Genomic DNA, 17,977 nt, shown 5'->3' with positions numbered 1-17,977 from the left:
TATGGTGCAATAAACTGGACACTTTGCCATACGGCTGTTGTTATGATGTTTGTTGAGCGACGTGAAAATTGAAGTTTGATGACGTTTGCAGCTATACTTCGATGCTATGAATCTTATCTTTTATTCTTCCATCCAGACACACTGGTCGGTTCCATCTTGACGGTGACACTACGCTTATATCCTGCCTAACTAACAGCGTAACTTTTGTTTCATATTAAATGTGCTTAAATTACGTGTTTTTGTTTTAAATCATGTTTAAATAATGAGTTTGTAATTGGGGTTTGGTGGCCGTACTGACGTTAATAACTTTCTTACATTCTCTTATTGGTCCGTAATGCACGTTTTTGCCCTCGAGGCTTCGTTACATTTGTCCGTTCAGTTTGTGGAAATTTTTATCATTAATTGCTAATAGGTTTGCGACCACCTGCGTCAGCACAGTTTTTGCGTCCCTCACATTGAGGACGAAAAATAAAATGAATGAATTAAATCTCAAGACGCGATTACTGCCTGTTAGTCGTTGTAGGCCTACTAGGAACGACTTCCATATTGCCAGGTAAATATGTGACGGCCACGGTGCCATCACGCGGTGATTCTGCTGTCATCACTGGACATATTACTTTAAATCGTGCATATATCATAGGCTATTTACTTGATTAAAAGGCGCAATTAATTAGAAAGCACAAAAAGGCTAAAATCATCATACTAGAAGCGTCCTACACGTATCGCAAAATCAAGCAGACGAGCAGTTGGTGTGTTCAAGCAACGGATACAGTTGAAAATGGCTTAGATGCTGTAGGCTTACATCGGTCATCGGTGGATGCCAAAAGAAACCCCACCCCGGGCAGGAGCCAGGTTTCTGGTGGCCATAACAATAATTTAAGTCGTAATTGTTGATGAGCCCGAGTTTGTACAGCAAAGATGCACACCAATGATGATCTTTGGAAGATGTTATTACATTGCTTCTCTTTGCTAGATCGAATTTTCTCTGGTTCAGCGATGTACCGAGAAAGATGCCAATGCCGTCCAATATATGATAATGCTGAAAGGAAATCCCTCTTCAAAGTTGTCTTATTTTCTTATTAAAAGTTTCAAATCATTAGGAAGATTATTCCATACTTCCGTTCCCTAATATCAAATGCTTTGTTGAGTTAAGGATTTACTGTAAAGGAGAAGGCAAAAATTGTTTTGATTTATTAGCGATTTAGCATATCTCGACGAATGTATTTGAAAAAACATTCGAAATATATCTATGAAGTACTTTGAAAATGAGTGACGAGATCAGTGTTTGGGGAATCGTGTGAAAATTTTATAGGATTGGTGTTCTTATTATACTCTTATCTACAATTTATACACCCAGAGCCATGCCTTTATAAGGTATTGCTCGAAACGAATGAGTTGGAAATGTCGAAACGTTGTCTTATCAACAACAGTGAAGTGTATCTTTACCTAAACACCCGCTGACAGAATTAGCAGTAGTCTACATACTATTGTACATATACAATACTTGTTAATTAATTTTATTATGGGAAGAAAACTAGTAGCTACTTTTGATTAGAAGCCGCTTTTTAAAAAGAATAGTATAAATATATGGCAGTGACCACCCACCATCAAATTTATCAGATATCTATAAAGTTCTACTCATGGATCGTGGGAATAGAAAAAGCAATCCGGAAATATCACGTTTGGCATTTATTTGCTAATTGTTGTTTGTACCTATACTACAGTACTAGTCCTAGGTCCCTGTGTGGAAAGTTAATATGATGCGCCGGAGATCTCCAGCGTGGCAAAGGAGCAAGTATCATTATGCTACTGGTCTAAATAACAGCTTATACTTATCTGGCGTGGTGTCACAAGAAACATACGTATATAGGCTACAAAGATGGTTCTAGTATTGCATGCAAGTAGACCTACTTCACCGGATGACGTCACAATTTTAGTAGCTAGCATTCAAAGGCATTTTTTATTGTGTACTTGTATACTAGATACACAAAGATTACATGTGCAATTAAATTCCTTTTAGATTTTCTCTTTACGCACGCACAGACGGATAACAAGGCAAAGCTAACAGCTTCTGAATTTGCTCCATTTACGAAAATAAAAATTAAATGCGGCGGAAAATAGACGGTTAAAACATAGCCTAGATCAGTGGTTCTTAAACTGGGGGGTGTGTAAGACTCATAAGGGGGGCGCGAGAGATGACAAATGGGCATTATTTTCTACATTCTTCATTAAAGACGTAAATTATCTTCTACAAAGCCTCGAGTAAATCGTTTGGTTTCCCTACTGCAGAGTATGGCTGTTTTCAGCAAGATCTTGGGTGCGACAAACAACCATAATTGACACATGCTCAGAGGCAATGGAAGTGCTCAATTACACAGTTTGACAGTAATGAACACAGTTTGACTTATTCAATCTCGAAATTAATTGAAAATTGAATACGTAAGTTCTGTCATTAAGTGCAAAATAACGCACCTTAAGTGCGGTACTGAAGCTCAGAAAAAGCAGCATTGCGTGCTCCTGCAGTCTGATGGGCATTGGCAACGGTTTTCTGCATCTGCCCAATTGCAGCCCGAATAGTCCTACTGAAAAGTGCGACAGTTTTTCAATGAGAAACCGTGCATGCAAATTTTGGCGGAAGGCGGATACTGAAGCTTCAATTCTTTATTTATTTAATATAAATCGGCGTGAACATAAAAAAAGGTTTTAAAGGCTTTTAGGTTTCGAAGTTACTATTTCACCGGTGACCAGCAGAATTTCGCTGATGGGTTTAACACTTGCTTAAGATGAGGGAAAGAAAGCAGTTTGGTAAGCTAGAAAGCTTTATAAAAAAATGTGATTTTAAGTTGAAAAATAACATAATTTTATTTTGCAACCTAGCTTAGTAATTTAATCATGAGAGGTGAGAGTTTGGGTCAGAGGGGATTAGTTTTAGGTTAATTTAAACTTTGGAAAAATGAGTACTGTGCCAGTATGTCGTTTTACGTTAAAAATTATCATGCATTTCGAGTCCTGTTTCAGTGAACGGTTAGCATCAACTTCACCGGCTGCTATTTACCGAAATAAGAAAATACCAACTGCGTAACCAGCTAGCCGTTTACCTAAATAGCTTTTCCAAATTTTGTAACCGGCAGCCGGTGAAATAGACATTACCTTTAGGTTTTTATTGTGTTGTTTTTATAATGAAAATCTGTTGAAAAAAATTAATATCATTTTTTGAGCCAGAGTTAATGGGTGCAACTTATACACATACGCGACTTTCACTCGAATAATAAATAAATAAATGTAAAAATAGTCATGCAGGTGTTTGGTATTAATTTTGTACAGCTAGAAAATTTATTACAGTAATACACAACTGAATAAGATTTAAAAATAAATTTGTTACTTGTATTATTTTAAAACAAAACAGTTTATAAAATAGGAAAATACTGTGGTATTGTATTGCTTAATTATGGATACAGAAGAAATAGGTAACACTCTGAAGGATTTAGTAAATGAAACCTTAGAAAGTAACAATGTCAGCACGAAAGTAGAAGCAAGTTTAGAGGAGCAAGCCGTGACATTCTCAAGTCTTATTATCATGGCTGTTGTGCCTATTATCATTGGTTCATATCGGTCTTTGAATCAGCATGTGAGTATATTTGCTATTTCTGCTTGCATACATTATATATGATAAATATTACATAATAGAATTCAACTTGTGTGGCAGCAGTTTTTTTGGCAATGGTAACAAACAGTAATGTTTTTTATGCCATTCGTTTTATATATATACATGTATTTTTTATTATACTTTTACATTCTCTTGCTCTTCAAATTCTTATGGGATAATGAGCAACATTGGTAAATTAGGATTTGCTCAATTATTAAAATGTATTATCCATATTCTATCAAATCCATTTTTTCAGTTTGGCCCATCCCTAAATTGAAGCAGTTAAATTATGGACTTTTATTTCTTGATAAATACATTTGTATAAACAAAAGCTGTAAAACTTGAAAAAAATCTGAATTGAAAAACAAAACTGAACTATATATGAATTCAAGCGATGATAAAATGCATTACTTCACGCCATCTAGATTTAAAGATTAAGGTGAGAAAAGCAAATGACCCATGGTGAAAGCACTATGAGGCAGTTATGTACAACTGATATGAAAGCAATATTACACATCGATGTTATATTTAACGAAGTAGTGGTTACATAATGTTGACTGTTCTTATATGTAAGATAAACATTCTACTCCAGGGATTGTTGTATCATAGTATTAATGGTGAAAAAGCCAAGATAAATAAAAAAAGAAGGATTAGAATACACATTTATTGCACGTCAGCAGCTATAGGATGACAGCAAAATAAAACCTTGAATCCATGGGATTTAAATCCAAGTTAATGAAATGATTCATGACCTGAAAAACGAATGTGTCTAACACTAAAAATGACCATAGCAGATCTAACAATAACGAGATCAATAAGTTTGGTGCATAGCAATGTTTGATTTGTTGAAGTGAAGTGGTGGCAAATACCAATCAACAATGCCAATTTTTATCGACGCTGCTAATGCGGTAAATTTAAATATTTTAAAGACAGATGGACTAAAGTAGAATACTTACGAAACTCACAAAAAATAGTGTCAGAGTCTTTTGACTCAAACATTTTGTGTGTATGATTAGCGTGTAAACTAAGCTTGTGATGTATATCAAGATGGATTGCGAACAAGCATGCAAAACAAGGGGAATGTGATGCTACTGGTAGAAAACATTATACAAATACATGTCCATATCACAATCAAGTATTGATGCATTGTTGCATCGTAACTCCCATTCAAATCTATTGGGTATAGAATAGTATACTTGATCCAATGCGATTAGATCAGCAAATACAATACTTTTGTATTGTTTATTTTTTCTTTGCAAAAGAAGGTCTAGCACTGGTAGCACAGATTCCAGTTAATACATTTTAACTAAGTTATACAGAAAAATTAGTGCTGAGTTCAGATGATAAAAGTTTAGATTTATTAACAATTTTTCTGATCTGCTCTGTAACTCATACCAACAATAGTGAGCTTAATCCTTAACAATTTTTTAAACAGTTGTAATTTAGTTTTTTTATAAATTATCACTCCACTACCTTATCACAAACTCAATTTACCATTGAAAAGGACATATCTGTACTAGTTGGAAGTCAGTTATTTCAGCCCATAGTATGTAGCTGTGTTCATTTTTTGTACATTTTGTCAAAATATTTTATCACATTTCTCCTGCAATGTCAATTTTATGTACAAGTGAAACAGCTTAGCTGCTGTGATTTTTACAATGACGTTTTGGGCAGTATATAAGCTTCAGACAGTATGTAAGCCGACTGTGTTGTAAGCTTCCTGAGCATTGTATCCTGGCCATTAATACTCGATTACTCGTAATGTTGTTATCACAGATAATAATTAATTAATACTGTATAGTAATAATTAATAATAACTGATGTTTTGTGTCTTTATACATGAGTGAAGAAGACCAAACATGGGATGATCTCTTTGTCTAAACCAGGCTATTAAACGTTTATTTGTTCCAAACTGCCACTAAAATGACTTGGGCAGTTTGCCTTGCAACATACATTAGCAGTGTTTTTTAATTAATTTTGTATGAGCAATTTTGATGTTGCTGTATCGATTTCAATCTATTGTATTATTGCAGGAATCTGGTGAAACACCAGAAACTATTACCAAACATGATGCTCTCAAATTTCCTTTGGTGGCTAGTGGAGTTTTGTTTGGCATTTACATGTTTTTCAAGGTATCTTGTCTTGTTATGTTAGTTTAATGGATTAGAATTAGATTAATATTTTGTTATGGAAAATGTTTGTGAGGCAATAGTATGCGATATGTTGTACCACCTTTTTGTAACTCTCACTGAGGCAAGACAATTGTTTGCAGATATTCTCTCAAGAATATATTACTATACTCATTGGATTCTACTTTTTTGTGTTAGGAATTTTTGCAGTCAACCAAATTGCCAGGTAAGCTCATCTAACATCTGTAGAACATGCAATTGATGACTTTGATGTTTTCCTCTTTGATACGGTCATTTAGAAAATAAAACTAAAATTATCCAAAACTATAAAAACCACAGGAAAAATGTGACCTACTAGCTTTTACAAATATGAAAAACACTGCCGGTGCCACTATTATAAATGTCACCAAATGTGTTCAAGATGGCATAGTTAAACATGTCTGCATATGTAGCAAAGAAGCATTTTATACTATACTACCATATAGGCAGAGTTGCCTTCGGTTTGGACTCGAAAATAAGGACAAACAGGAAACAAAAGAAGAATACTACCTTAAGCAGTGCACAACAGGAGAAGGCAATCAATGTTCCAAAAATGAACAGATACTATTTGCATGTTCTCAATTTTGGTATATCTTTGGTACAAAATGGTATACTAAAGGTGTCGAAATGCCCGAAATAGTAACTTTTGCCCCAAAAAATAAGACAAAAATAAGGACATTTCGTGGAAATAAAGACAAAAATATTTTCTAAGACACAGACCTTCAAAACAAGGATGATACGGCAACCCAAAATTAAAAAATTTTAACTTAATAAATGTGAGCGTCTTAAAGTTCATGAATGTTTTCTGTTAATATACTTTTTTTCAATTTATTTCTATTTAATTTCATTTGATTTAAGTCAAGTCCTTTTGTAACCATTTGCTCCACCAACAACATGTCTTGGGGGCTACATGACCTACTTCGCATTAGGTGATAAGTTTAAACGAGGTAAAATTTAGCATTTTTATAAACTCACATGGCAATTGGCAACATTGCTAAACGTTACTAATTACAACTTGCACATTAGTAAACAATTTTATTTCAATTGAACACAGTTGAAAAAGTTCTAAAAAAAACTTGTGATCACTACATACTCGGTCACACATAAAAGTGACCACTGGTGAGTAACCCAATTTTTGTTATTTGCTGTTATGAATTTTTCGTAATTTTTGCAGAGCTCTAGCTTGTCCAGCGAGAAAAATTGAATATTAAAACTTTAAATGCAATGACAATAATTAATTATAAATAAAATAAAATAAGTTACACATTATAACAAATAAATGTAGTCGATTTTCGAAAATGCATCATAAGGGCAATAGATTTGATTTATCTTTTTTTTATCAAAGAGCAGCAGCAATGGACACTTTCTTCTGACATGTTTTTGGAATTATTTTTTTATATAATTAACGTTATATATGATATATTGTGTGTATAATGTTGTGTTTGCTTATGCAATCAGCTACGCAAGACTTTCATCAATACTTTTTTTTTCAGTCCATATATTACTAAAATGATTCCAAGCTTTTTTCCTAATAAGGCTTGTCATTTGGTTCTCACAGAAGGAAGTAAAGAAGAAAAAGAAGGTATAACATGCAAATATTTGGTTTATTCTTCCCTAGTTACCAAATGTATAGGTAGATTTCTACATTCTCTGCCTTTGACTTTCTCGCTGTATTTTTTTTCGTTGTTATAACAAGCAGCGTTGATAAACTGCTTATGGACTAAAAACGTTTGGAAGTTTTTGTGGAATTGAACCATCATATTTCAGTGTTATTTGTACGTGGAGTATAAAGTTGAATATGTATTTGTTTATTGTTTTAATTGCGATTGTAATGTTAAGTATATATACAGATTCACAATAACAGCTTTATGCTTAATTACTAAGATTTTGATATCTATTCAGATTAATTGTATATAGAATACAGTGTGACATGATCATCAACATTGTGCTTTAATAGTGGCTAAGATAAAAAGGATTTTACGATTTTTTAGTCCAATGTTATTATTAAATTTGACACCTATGAGATGATAAATTGTTTGGATAACATTACATACGATGACAAAGCACAAGTTAGCTTGAAAATTTTTGTAGTCCTGGCAATAAACAAACATTGGAGATACAGTACTTCCTCGATTATCCGTACCTCGTTTAACCGGCATTCGATTATCCGGCCGAGTGATCAATGACTTTGGGAGGTCGTTTTACTTCGCATGATTGCACTTGCAACTATCATATGCGTGAGATTACTCAGGTTTTTATTTTTCAATTGACGTTGAACCGCCGCCGTAGCTACTACCGATTGAATGGTTTAGTGAGGTCCTCCGATTGGACCCGGAGCGGCTGGCAACGGCCGAACCGGTGTCCGAAAAGACGATCTAACTTGATCATTTAGAGGAAGTAAAAGTCGGAACAAGGTTTCCGTAGGTGAACCTGCGGAAGGATCATTATCGAAACGAACGGAGGCTCCCGCTCGATCTGCGGCGGCGTCGCCAGGAAACCGGCCGCCTCTCGCGCTTGTCGAGGTCAAGACGCGCCCGTTGAGGCGCTGGACAAGGCACAAGTCTTTCACGGGCGTCGAGTACCCCCGCGGTTTCAAGTGACGGTCGTCACATCGTCCGCTCGGCGCTCACATTCAAACCTGTGACTGCTTCGTACAAGCTGAAACGATAAACGATGATGGCTCTTGGCGGTGGATCACTCGGCTCGCGAGTCGATGAAGGACGCAGCTAGCTGCGTGAATTAGTGTGAATTGCAGGACACATTGAGCATCGACGTTTTGAACGCGAATTGCGGCCTCGGGTTAATCCCGGGACCACGCCCGCCTCAGGGTCGTCTGAAAAGCAATCCCGGCGCGCTCGTCGCCCGGGCGAATGCGGAGTCGGACGGAGACCTGTGTCTCCGCCGTCCCGTCGAAGTCAGCAAGGGTCCGGCACGCGATCGGAGAGCGCGGCGGCGGCGGATTGACCTCGAAGAGGTGTCCTCGTTTCGCCAAGTCGCCGCAATCGATCGCGAACGTCGTCGATCCTCGGCACGTGTGACGTCTCTTACATTTCGGCCTGAGGTCGGACGAGACTACCCGCTGAATTTAAGCATATTACTAAGCGGAGGAAAAGAAACTAACGAGGATTCCCTTAGTAACGGCGAGTGAAGCGGGATGAGCCCATCGCCGAATCCGGTCCCTTTTGGAGCGCTCCGGAATTGTGGCGTATAGAATTCGTCTTGCGCGCGTCGCGGATCGCCCGTGTCCTTCTGATCGAGGCTTCGTCCCATAGCGGGTGTCAGGCCCATGGCGGCGATTTACGTGGCGAAAATACAAATTCAATTATCCGTTTTTTTTGCTTATCCGGTCAGATTTTTGAAAATATTGACCCAACTTGACCGGATAATCGAGGAAGTACTGTATTATTAGCAGTTTCTGGAGAATACAACTTAACAATACCTTGATATTTATGCAACTGTTTTTAGTGATATTGGATTTGGAATTTGACAGAAAGGATGTTGTAGCATTTGGCTTGTGCACCGTCTTATCCGGATGGTATGCTCTGCAAAGAGTAAGTATATATAGACTAAAACAATATTTCATTGCAAGTGGAAGAAGATGCTTTAGTAATATGTAGGTGTTTATAGCATAAGATTTTTCACAACTTTTTAAGAATACAAATTTCTGATCACCACCAATCCCATTTTTGATTGCCCTATTTTGTTTTGCACTCAGCATTGGATAGCAAACAACATAATAGGTTTGGCATTTGCAACCAATGGTGTTGAATTACTTCGTTTAAACAGCATAAGCACTGGATGCATTTTACTCATAGGTAAGCATGTGCATAAATAATTTAGGTAATTTTACAATTTTTCTTTTATAGTATTGAAATGTTTGGATGTAAATGACATGCAATGCATGAGGTTGTCTCTATTTTTTTTCACAGTTTATTATTAAGTTTTGTTTAAACCAGGGGGGGGTCTCCACATTTGTTCCATTGAAAATAGAGTGTATTAAAATAGCGTCGAAAGTTCAGTTTTAATGTTATAGACATATACTTTTAATAATGTATAGTTTGATTTGTAAGTTTATTCTGTATCAAAGCTTATGTGGTTGTTGTGTTTCAGGTTTGTTTTTTTATGATGTTTTTTGGGTATTTGGCACCAACGTAATGATTACTGTGGCAAAGAATTTTAATGCTCCAATAAAAGGTAAGTACAGTACAAGTTCAGTACAGTACACTCAAGTACAGTACAAGTCGTTTTCAGGATTGTCATATGCTGTAAATAAACAGTACGATATTTCAATACAGTATTACATTAAGATTTTTTTTGTTTCAAGTTGTTTTTCCACAAGATTTTTTGGTAAATGGTATATTTGGAACTAACTTTTCAATGCTTGGTCTTGGAGACATTGTCATTCCAGGTGTGTTATTGCTGGCTTGTTTTCTTAATATATTTTCAGCTGTAAATTATCACTTTACTGTCACAATGCTGTGATCGAGCAATATTTAAGTTTTCATATTAAGTGTCAAGTAATCTTATTCATTGCAGGGATTTTCATTGCTCTGTTGTTACGATTTGATAGAAGGTAAGAAATAGTACTTGTATTAAAGTAGGTTATTATATGTTGAAAGAATTTATGTAACAGTATATAAAACTGTTATGTGTTTAATAGTTTGCAACGAGACAGGAAAACTTATTTTTACACTGGACTTATTGCCTACTTCATTGGTCTTGTAACAACAATAGTCGTGATGGTTGTATTCAAGCATCCACAACCAGCTCTGCTGTATTTAGTTCCGGCTTGTCTTGGTGCTCCACTTGGCGTAGCTTTTATAAATGGAGATTTGCAGTGCATGTTCAAGTAATTAAATCTAAAGCTTAATGGATATTGCGAACGTCTAAATACTGTAGTCCATAGATATTAAAATCAATCTCATCCTGTTAAAACATTGTTTTCTCTTGGTATAATATGTTTTCCAATTAAATATGCAGAAATCGTTATGACTTCATTCACTTTGCTGAGTTTGTCTTAAGTTTTGCATATGTAAAATTAGTGACGTACTGTATATAAATGCTATCTAGTTATTTTATGTGGAGCATCATTGTTAAATTGGATGAAAATTATTGTTTTCTTAGATATTCAGACGAGAAAAGTATTGAGCAACCGGATGCCAAAGATAATACCGCAGATACAGAGAAAAAAGCTCAATAAGATGTTTGAGTTAAACTAGTTTGGTGTTGTCTTGTGCATGTATCAAGTTAACTGGGAAACTTGAGGTTTTTAGAGATTTTCGTGTAGATAATGGTGTCGTATGAAATTAAACTTCGTGTACTTGCAATTTTTCCCCGTACATGTTCAGTGAATACACACAAAGCAATAGCAAATTGTCTCTTCTGAAACAAACTATCATTTAAATCATGCAAGCATCTACAATTCTACAGTTGTATAATACCAAGTAGAATGTTGCTAGTACTAGCAATGAAAGTTAGTTGTTTACAAGTATGAGTTGAATGCCATGCATCACGCGAGCATTGACACTATCCAACTATGTGCGGCTATGTGGAGTTGTGTTTTTTTCACTGAGAGGCGCCATAGAGTAGCAGTATCAGTGCAAAGGGGTTGGATAAATAAACCTGGGGCCTAGAATTTAACAGGTTTAAAACGTGTTGTGTGAACAATGCAATTGAGGTGAAATTCAATCCGCGTTTTAAATAAAAATTTGTTGACAGCGATTGGGTTGGTTAAATCACTAATGAAGAACTTGGAAATAACCACGTTTTTGTGAAGTTATGCAACATGAAATCTATTTAATCCGCACTCTTTATTGTTACATTTAACCCCATATGTTGGGTGAATTGCAACATATCGCTGGATCAGTTGTAACAGCTGCTATTTTATTGCAAATCAATTATATGTAATCTAAATTAATAGGTCGGACAAAAAACGTTTAGAAATCCAGTAGCATCACGTTGTGCCCAGTGCTTGCATGCCATGCATTGAATCCATCATTCACCTTGACAGCTGCTATTAAAATGCTTACAGCATACTAACTTTACAAAGCTTAAGATTCATCAAAACGATTTCAGGATGATCAGGCTGTTACTAATAGAGTTGGTGGTTGGACCGTGGATGAAGTCGACGGTGATTAAGTGACATTTGAATACAGTGTTGACAAGCTGTTACAATTGTTTGATAAGTTTATCAAATTATAAGCTGAAGCAACAGTTGGCATAAGAACTTCAGCATATCATATCCAATAAAGCACTGAAAAGAAAAAGTTTCAAATGCAGTGGATAAGTGATAACTGTGAATAATGATGCACGTTGCAACAAAAGTTTTATGTGACTACGCATAAACGCATAATGTGCTTTTGGCACACTTTATTCGCTCTATAGATGCTAGTGTAGTCACTGTAGTAGGTAGCTTGATTGTTGTTTCATACTTGTTGGCTATTTCACAAGGCATTGTGCTGACAACGTGTGTGTCGGCTTAAACCAGCTTTTTCACGAAAGCTGGCTTTACAGTGATGGCACTTGTACCTGAAAGCTTTGGTGTGAACCTGTTAAACAGATCTTGCTTTAACGTATTGCTATATTACATCATATTTGCTAAAACTAGAACGAAACAATATCATTATCACTTATATTTTAATTTTACAGGTGATTACAGTTTTCTTTTCAAACAAGTGTTCAGAAGCTTGTTTATAAATATGGAATAAAGGTAAACATTCATACAAATGCCGTAAAATTAACGCTGTTGTGATAAGGATGGATTTTATTATTACATTTAGTCACAAAAATATAAGCTGCGTTACATAGTTTTTCCATATGCTCACCTTTCGGTGTTTAACCAAGCTTGATCTTTTTGTAAATCGGGCATCGCATTGATCACAACTAAAGGGTTTGATTCCCTGGTGAGCCAAGATATGGTAGTGCATCGATGCTTTATCTCGAACTCTAGCATCACAAATGTTGCACTGGTATGGTTTTTCACGCGTATGTACCTGAAAAATTCGAAAACACATAAACAACAATTCTATGCTAACTTAGTGGAGTATTTCTGCGACAAAGCCGGCGTATACATGCGTAATTAGGCTACGGTTTCAGTTTCGACATGCGACTTAATCGAGTAAAGTTAAAGCTTCACGAATAGGTGTCAAATAAGAATACATAATTTTGCCAAAGGTCGGTAACTTAATAAATTCAATGTATCCGCATATATGTGTATTTATAGCTTTTTATAGTCATAAATGCGAATCGGAAAAATTACAATTATCTACTAACGGATGTCTGAACGGTACTGGGTGCCGATTGCCTTTTGATTTAAGTTTTAGAAATAATGAAACGAATTTTTAAACAACGTTGAATTGAATTTAAGATAAGCTTGTACATAGGTCCAAAAATCTGTAGTGCCTGATATTTCTATAAAACTTTTCAAACCTTTTGATGTCTTTGTACGTGACCAAGCTGAGCAAAACTTTTTCGACAGGTTTTGCATTGATATGGCTTTTCTCCGGTATGCGTTCTTTCATGAACGCATAAACCTGTTGTTGCGAAACATTATTTGCTACAGATTACGTATGATAATTAATTAACCAATTTGTGCGAGATGCTATAAATAAAATGCTTAGTGTTAAATGTTTCAAAAAGTTCGTTAAAGGCAGGGTTTTGTGAACTAACAGGTTAATAAAATGGTCAAAGCTTTAAAGGTTCATATCTACAGTACTTCAAGTTGACTTACCTGCACGACTGCTAAAATAAGATTCACATTTTCTGCATTTAAAACAACGTTGTCTGGAGGACTGGATATTTTTGTGTGGAAATCTAGGCTGCTTATTTTGAGTTTCCTAAAAATTAAAATTACAAATAGGTTAATAAACCATCTGGTATTTTTTCCTATGTTTCTTCATTTTTCAAACCTGCTTTCATCATCTATTATGCCGTAGGAGTATGCAGACCCATGAAATTGTATTTTTGAAAACCAAAAATTATCAACAATATTACTATGTAATTATTTAAATGACATGTGATTGACAATATTACTAAAAGGTTTACCGTAAACTCCAAAACTCTTTATATAGGCCAGGTTAAATAAAAGTCTTACATCTTTCTTGTATCTATAACATTGTATTATATTCTATCGTTTATTTTTGTCATTAAATGTGGAGATCACTAGTGTGATGCTAACCGTTGTCAGGCTGTATAGCACAGCAAAAACAAATGCTCACGCGTAATTTACGGACAGGAAGAAATAGCAAAGCCCAGGGAGCTAGAAACGTGTACGATGTTAAATACAACGATGCTATAACGATATCAGCACTACCAACTATGCCATCAGAAACGGCTACAGTATAGACCTATCCGAATTAAGCAAAAATAAAATAGGAGATTATTTAGATTGTATTGTTATTAACTAGGCTATTGTTTTTCCGTTTGCTATTTTCTGTTACTTTTTAGCTTGGTCTATATAGCAAAAATACTTGTTTGGTTTGGCAGTGCATTGCTATACAGAATGCCTACCTTCGTTAATAAAAAAAAAACAGAAATGAAATATATGAAAACACGTTATACCTCATCTTTTGAAACTAGAGGAACGACAGACTCAATCGATCTATTTGTTGCTAATGGCCGTGTTCCTTTCATTCTTGTAGAAGTATTTTGCAAGCTATCACCTGTAAACACTTGGTTGAGTTTGTGGCGGTGACGATACGAGAGACCTGTGTCCATTGAGAGGCCTGAGATATTTATTTTTTCTCATTTCTCATGTGCCATATGCTTGGCTGTGCACCGGTTACTCTGCAAGCATTTTTTTCTGGATGGTATGTTTGCGAGCCAAATGCTCCAACTATAACCACCAGCGAACGACCAACTAACCGCTATCGGCATCCAGCAGGCCAGCATATCTTTCATGATACTAATGTTACAGTATAACTTGCTCAAATGCTCTTTATATCTGTGTTCAGTGTTCTACTTATTATATCTGATTGATACCTCTTAGGTTTTATACAAGCTTAATTAAGTATCTAAAGAAAAAATAAATATGTCAATGTCAGAAAAGTGTTGAACAACACTACAGATAAAAAGTAAAAGCTGTTTGAAACAAACCTCTACTTTTGGAATGAATTTGCTTTTGTGTGAGCTTGCTCTTGCAGAACGTTTTGTGCTGACTTTTTGCATGAAGCTGATTCATTTTTCTTGCAGAACACGTAAAACTGAGTTTAGTTGTAAAAACGCTAAGTTTGAAACTTAAAAAGAAGCCTCAAATTGAAGTGACGCAATAAAGTTACTGGTTCATAATCTCGCTCTATCAGCTGCTAACAGACTTTTTATAAACTCAAACAATAAAATCGTGTACCTGTGGCAAGCGAAGCTATAGGAATAATCAGGGAACATCAATGGTTCTGTGCAAATAGGATGATAACTTGGAACTTTTTGTCGTTGCAGTTCTTGTATGATTTGACCACCATGACTGGGCTTAGAAATGTTGTCTAAAAATTCTATAATTAATGTTCAACGTTAAAAAACAATCCAATTATATTAAAAGATATAACGTATCTGTAAACAATTCTCTTCTTTAATAGCGGACTTGTGTTAAAAAATGATCATAAATCAAATATTTTATGCAAATGTTTTCAGGTGGAGCTCGATAATATTTAATTTTTCATTTCAAGCAATTTGCTCAAAATCTCTATTACTAAAAAGCATATTTACGCCTATAACTTATTGTACGCTTAAACTGAAGTTGTTGTATGGGGTGAGCAGGTATTTCATTATAAGAGCATGATTGAAATCATACGAAATACGTTATTGTCGAATGGGATATACTGATTTATATAAAATGCATACACCAATCTTGTCATTTATTCAATTTTGATCATCATCCCTGTAATGTCATTTGTTTTATTAACCATGAATCATTATTCCACTTACAATTTTGTTTTTTCAAACCGTACATCGTGTTATACTTAATAAGACTGTTATACTTATATACCCAATTTTCTCTATAAGCTTATTCTAGCTTACCTTCGTTATATGCTGAAGAATTTGTCATGTCAGATTTAAAAGAGGCTTTGAAGAAATTAGATTTCGAAAAGTCGAAGTAGCTTGTTGTGACATTGTGAATAAATAATGGTTGGTAAGCACAGATAAGCGATGCATTCATCATAAATGGTGATAAGCCTACTGAGCTGGTCGTTATCGATTGATTCATAACATCGGTGAAAAGCGGAACCTCATATCTAACAAACATACAAAATGATAAACGTTATAACAATTGTACTCATGTGCACTTCAGCAACAGATATAATACGCGCTTTTTTGGTTTTAATAATAAAGTTTATTCTATATAGCAAATGTAACACATAAACAAAACAATATAGATCGGATGGAAACAAATCAAGTATCACAGTGCAGTGTTTCGACTGTGTTTAAGAAGTGCATTTAGGGGATGCATTGATGCCATTTGTGATGGGGTCTAGAATTTTGTTAAAATGGGCATCCCATTTAGTAAGACAAAGTTGGGTTCACGCTCATTGTTTTAATTAAAATGCTGTGTAATAACTTAAAAGCATATCCTTTTCTGGGTCATGAAAACTGTAATCCTAATTACTACATTTCCTAGCGCCCAAGGGTGTTTGTATTTATGAAAATAACTGAAAGCCAAATCTGGAAATATAGTTTCTGACTAGACCTAAGTGCTATCGTATCATCACTCATTATATCCCTCATAATAGTAATATTCATTACATAATCAGCTGAAAGGAATGTTACAGCAGCTACTTTGCATTGACTTGATATGCCTTTGAACACCGAACCACTGGTAAAGCAGTTCTAAGCAGCAAAAGCAGTTCTAAATCCACATTCACCGAATCTAGAATCACCAAGAAATCTATAGATAAAGTACTCCTATTCAAAAGGCCGCTACTTTATTACCAGAAGTAAAAATTATGATTAAAGCATTAGTGGGTACCTAATCGAAGAATCATTTGAACGTTACAAAAAGCTTGCAAAGCTTTACAATAGCCGTTTAAAATAACCGTATAAAATGATTTTAAATAATTGTATATATAGTCAAGACAAACAATTTGTATGGAAGACATCAAAAGAAAAACTTGTGGATTTAGGCACGTATATTTGTAGTACACTTGACAGACGCTTTCTTATATTATGTTAATAAATGCGCATTCCATGATACAGATTAGTAATCACACAAATCAGACAACAATATTATAACAAGGCATACGTTACCTGCTTTCCAGGTGCGATGAAGTAATTCGTTCCATAGCGAACTTCGCAACTAAACTGAACAGCACATAAAAGAACGTAAAATTCCTATATGTAAAACTTTCAAATTAAATCTGCCTAGTCGCTTTGCTTGTATTTACTATACATGCAAAAATGACTGTTTTGAGATCAATTGCGTGATTACCAAGAAACTTATGCAACACATTACCTGAACTTTAAACTGTGCCTACGGCTAATCGTTAAACATTTAACTTTGCCATGTAAAGCATCGGTTAATATTGTTATAATCAAAGGAAAGTTATTGTTTCGTGTAAGCTTTAGGTGTAGTTTTTGTAAGTAGGATTTTTGACGATACCCCAAATGATTGCAACTGTGTATAGTTTGAATACACTGTGGTTAAAAAGGGCTATTAATTCACGATATAGTCATATAGCCATGGGCTTTCTCTTCTATATAAAATCATATTGGTTCTAGTAAGACCAAAAACTTCTTTTACTTTGTTACAATAATTAAGTATAAGTTTAGCTTTACGATGTATTGGTGCTATTATGTAACATCCAAATGGATTTATTTTGCAAACAGCCTCAGGCGATGTGCGGTTATATTTTCAAACATTTTAGCGTGTACGCTACAGACTAGGGCAGAACATTTTCGTTATCATGACATATCAGCAGTCAAGAAAAACTGATCAAATGAACATTGGTCTATTTATAAAAACGTTACAAACTTCTGACAATATATAGCATACAAAGAAAAAATTGGTCATTACAAACCCAATTCATAGTTAACTCCACAGCTTGTAAATGAAAATGATCAGCATGGCGTCAACAATCTGTTTCAAGAACGACTTATTGCAACAACGAACGCAAATTTTTATGCATTTGAGAGGCATTCGAGGGTGGCGTCATAGACCTAAAATGTTATTGCGCCG

General features: G+C 35.1%; 2 protein-coding genes and 1 non-coding gene across 5 annotated transcripts; 2 read left to right on the top strand and 1 right to left on the bottom strand.

Annotated features, from left to right (window-relative positions):
• Window positions 1-3,389: 3,389 nt before the first annotated feature.
• LOC143448601 (signal peptide peptidase-like) lies at window positions 3,390-11,187 on the top strand. The gene is made up of 11 exons (XM_076948409.1): window positions 3,390-3,628; window positions 5,680-5,778; window positions 5,919-6,001; window positions 7,308-7,396; window positions 9,280-9,365; window positions 9,530-9,629; window positions 9,925-10,008; window positions 10,139-10,222; window positions 10,351-10,387; window positions 10,475-10,663; window positions 10,939-11,187. Exons 1-11 carry the CDS (start codon window positions 3,449-3,451, stop codon window positions 11,012-11,014), a joined length of 1,107 nt encoding a protein of 368 aa, XP_076804524.1. The 5' UTR covers window positions 3,390-3,448; the 3' UTR covers window positions 11,015-11,187.
• LOC143450934 (5.8S ribosomal RNA) lies at window positions 8,493-8,646 on the top strand. The gene has a single exon (XR_013114827.1). It is a non-coding gene; the product is annotated as a 5.8S ribosomal RNA (ribosomal RNA).
• A 489-nt stretch (window positions 11,188-11,676) lies between the features above and the next one.
• LOC143448602 (uncharacterized) lies at window positions 11,677-17,583 on the bottom strand. Of its 3 annotated transcripts, none has more exons than XM_076948410.1 (9): window positions 17,050-17,583; window positions 15,826-16,040; window positions 15,158-15,299; window positions 14,908-15,014; window positions 14,374-14,474; window positions 13,544-13,649; window positions 13,243-13,346; window positions 12,639-12,806; window positions 11,677-12,362 (listed from the first exon to the last, which is right to left on the bottom strand). In XM_076948410.1, the coding sequence occupies exons 1-9, from the start codon at window positions 17,082-17,084 to the stop codon at window positions 12,258-12,260; spliced, it is 1,083 nt and encodes a 360-aa protein (XP_076804525.1). In that variant the 5' UTR covers window positions 17,085-17,583; the 3' UTR covers window positions 11,677-12,257. The 3 variants fall into 3 exon arrangements, with proteins under 3 accessions (XP_076804525.1, XP_076804527.1, XP_076804526.1); XM_076948412.1 differs by having other exon boundaries at window positions 14,908-14,996; XM_076948411.1 differs by having other exon boundaries at window positions 15,158-15,290.
• Window positions 17,584-17,977: the final 394 nt, after the last annotated feature.

Source organism: Clavelina lepadiformis, chromosome 3 (genome assembly GCF_947623445.1).
Source record: "Clavelina lepadiformis chromosome 3, kaClaLepa1.1, whole genome shotgun sequence".
NCBI lineage: Eukaryota > Metazoa > Chordata > Ascidiacea > Aplousobranchia > Clavelinidae > Clavelina > Clavelina lepadiformis.
This window is presented reverse-complemented; position numbering and strand designations above follow the sequence as displayed.